Here is a 2,969-nt window from a genome sequence, read left to right as displayed (position 1 = left end):
GGCAGCAGCAGCCGCACGGCCGTCTGGATCTCCCGCGACGTGATGGTCGAGCGCTTGTTGTAGTGCGCCAGGCGCGACGCCTCGCCGGCGATGCGCTCRAAGAYGTCGTTGACRAAGGAGTTCATGATGCCCATGGCCTTGGAGGAGATGCCCGTGTCCGGGTGCACCTGCTTCAGCACCTTGTACACGTAGATRGAGTAGCTCTCCTTGCGGCTCTTCTTGCGCTTCTTGTCGCCCTTCTTCKGCGTCTTGGTCACCGCCTTCTTGGAGCCCTTCTTGGGCGCGGGCGCCGACTTGGCTGGCTCAGGCATCGCGACCCCTCGCTACCACGTCCCCGCACCAGCAGCTCCGGCCGCGCGCCCAGCAGTGCAGCGGCCGCCGCCGCCGCCGCCGCCGCCCTCCGCTATTTATAGCTGCGCTATGCAAATCAGCAGCATTCCGCCCGCACGCTGCCATTGGTCAGGGGAAGACGGAGGCGTCACAACGCCGCTCTCGACGCGCCGCACTGGTCGGAGGCCGATCCGCCTGCCCCCTGGCTGCGCCGCCAAGACCTGCTGCTCACCCTGCGGCGAGCGGCGCCGCTGGCCCCGGCGCGCCTGGAGGAGAGCGGCGCAGGCGGCCGGCCCGGCTCCGCGGACGCAGGATGTCKGGCCGCGGGAAGCAGGGCGGGAAGGCGCGGGCCAAGGCCAAGTCGCGCTCGTCGCGGGCCGGCCTCCAGTTCCCCGTGGGCCGCGTGCACCGGCTGCTGCGCAAGGGCAACTACGCRGAGCGGGTGGGCGCCGGCGCCCCCGTGTACCTGGCGGCCGTGCTGGAGTACCTGACGGCCGAGATCCTGGAGCTGGCGGGCAACGCGGCGCGCGACAACAAGAAGACGCGCATCATCCCGCGGCACCTGCAGCTGGCCATCCGCAACGACGAGGAGCTCAACAAGCTGCTGGGCAAGGTGACGATCGCGCAGGGCGGCGTGCTGCCCAACATCCAGGCGGTGCTGCTGCCCAAGAAGACCGACAGCCACAAGGCTAAGGCCTAGTGAACGCCTTTTGGACTCTTTAGGAAACAAGACTCCAGAAGGCTCTCCCCAGAGCCAGTCATAATGTTCAWAAAAGCTTGAGTCCTTCCAAACGGCTGTGCATCTGTCAGCGAATGCAGACCTAGCTGTGTAAGCAGTTTCTTTGCTTTCCACAATACTTAATGTTTGGCCTCCTGCAACATGGTGAAGATAGAAAGTGCATAATCCAGCATGTGGGCAATGCCCTAACTATGTGGGTTTCTTGGGAAGGAGGAGTAGTAGAAGGGATTCTAATCAAAAGGTACACCCTGCTTTTTTTGAGACTCAAGCACAAAAGTTAAGCTGCATTTTGTTCTTGTAGAATCATGCRGATTACTCTTTTCCTCCACTTTCCTCCTTAATAAAAGATGTTATGCTTTAATGTAGCCTGGTCATTCCTAATGAATAAAATGGAGAAAAGACTTTGTTTGTTGGTTTTAGGATTAGAGAATAAATGTGGTGCCTCATTAGAAGAGAGTTCTAGCTTTCCTGCAAAGAGTCTACTGCAGCATTTATTAACCAGAAGTAGAGAATGATGGCATCGCAGTAAAGGACTATTGGATTGAAGCTGTCTGGAGTTAATTGCTTAGCATTAGTAGCTATATTTGCTGAAGCCTTAGGCCATAAGCTAAGGCTAACTTTCACCTGCTCAAGGAAAAGAAGATCCCAGAGCMTTTTAAGCCAGCAAGATTATGGACCCTAGAGAGAACTAAGCAGTTTAGCATTTGAGGAGCACCAGCAGGGACATGGACTTTAACCCTCTCCATCGGACACAGAAGAAAGAAACAAAGGAACCACATGCCTGATTCCAGAGTAGAAGATAAGGAAGTAGAAGGGCCAGAGAACTTTGCAGGGAAGAAGTAACCACACAGACTAGTCATGAGAGACCAGATAAGGGAATAAAAGAGCCATCGATAACTATACAGAAGTGAGATAGAAAGTAAAGAACACACCCGGAAACTATGGAAAGGAGCAACTGGGAACTACAAGACCCCAAATTCTAATATTGTTATTGGCTGAGAGTTACAGGGTGAGGAACTCAGATTGCAAGGGTTTATAAATATCCAGAGAATTATTTGTTCTGGAGTCCCTCTTTGGAGGCATTCAGTTTGAGCTGTAATTACTGCACATATGCCACTAAAGCATTTTTCCTTTGCTTTGGCTTCAATCTTCTGCCTCAGTGGGAACCTAGAAACAGACCCTGTTATAGCAGCTCATGAGGCTAGTTTTCCATAACAGGCACCTCAGTCTAGGTGTTTTTCTGCACTGCTGAGAGCTACAGGCAGTAGATGGCAGCCAAGGAGATCAGTCTGGCCACTGTGTAAGTCTTCCAAGGGATTTTGTCAATGTCTCCCTCACAGTAGCATGGTCGTACCACATCTGGGGTCAGTGCACCCTGGGTATGCAAAGCCTCTCACAGGCAACAGCAGATTTTCRAATACCAGGAGATTCCCTGCCCTCCCAGCAGCCACCCTGCATTGCTTCTTGTGTAGTGCAAGGGACTTTTCCTGCCACACACCCTGGCTGAGTTGCCTGTATCGCAGTGTCATGTGAGTGAGTCTCTGCCACTTCCCTGGGCAGAATCAACCRTGTGAAGAAATAAGGAGAGGCTTCAGGGAGGGAATGGTTGCTGCTGGGTTTAGTTAGTTGTGTGATGGAACATGGAACAGCAGAGATGGCTGCTGTCTTGCATGGTAACTGGCATTACTGCTTCTCATTTATCTTCTCTAGCATGTCTGGCTCTATGGGGTGCCTCTTTTCCATGAATATGGGGTAGCTTGCTCCCAGCTCCCCTTATGGACAAGGTGAGAGGCTCTAAAAGGGCCGCTGGCATTCTTGCCTGGCACGATATCACTTTCAAGCCATTTCACCTTTTCCTTAGGTRCTGTGTGTGTCCCCTTTGCTTTAGTTCTCTTGGGCT

General features: G+C 53.6%; 2 protein-coding genes across 2 annotated transcripts in view; one reads left to right on the top strand and one right to left on the bottom strand.

Moving 5' to 3' along the window:
* Positions 1-347, bottom strand: part of LOC146586496 (histone H2B 1/2/3/4/6-like) — an 812-nt gene extending 465 nt beyond the window's left edge. Inside the window, exon 1 of the mRNA XM_085321310.1 lies at positions 4-347. Within this exon, the coding sequence (XP_085177436.1) occupies positions 4-311 (308 nt within the window). The 5' untranslated portion in view covers positions 312-347. The remainder of the gene's footprint in view (positions 1-3) is intronic.
* A 239-nt stretch (positions 348-586) lies between these two features.
* Positions 587-1,430, top strand: LOC146586495 (histone H2A-IV-like). Its single transcript, XM_085321370.1, has one exon. It carries the CDS (start codon positions 644-646, stop codon positions 1,028-1,030), a length of 387 nt encoding a protein of 128 aa, XP_085177496.1. The 5' UTR covers positions 587-643; the 3' UTR covers positions 1,031-1,430.
* The last annotated feature ends 1,539 nt before the right edge of the window (positions 1,431-2,969 follow it).

Source organism: Rhea americana, unplaced genomic scaffold (genome assembly GCF_003343005.1).
Source record: "Rhea americana isolate MKP2758 unplaced genomic scaffold, rheAme1 scaffold_69, whole genome shotgun sequence".
In the NCBI taxonomy this organism is placed as follows: Eukaryota; Metazoa; Chordata; class Aves; order Rheiformes; family Rheidae; genus Rhea; species Rhea americana.
This window is presented reverse-complemented; position numbering and strand designations above follow the sequence as displayed.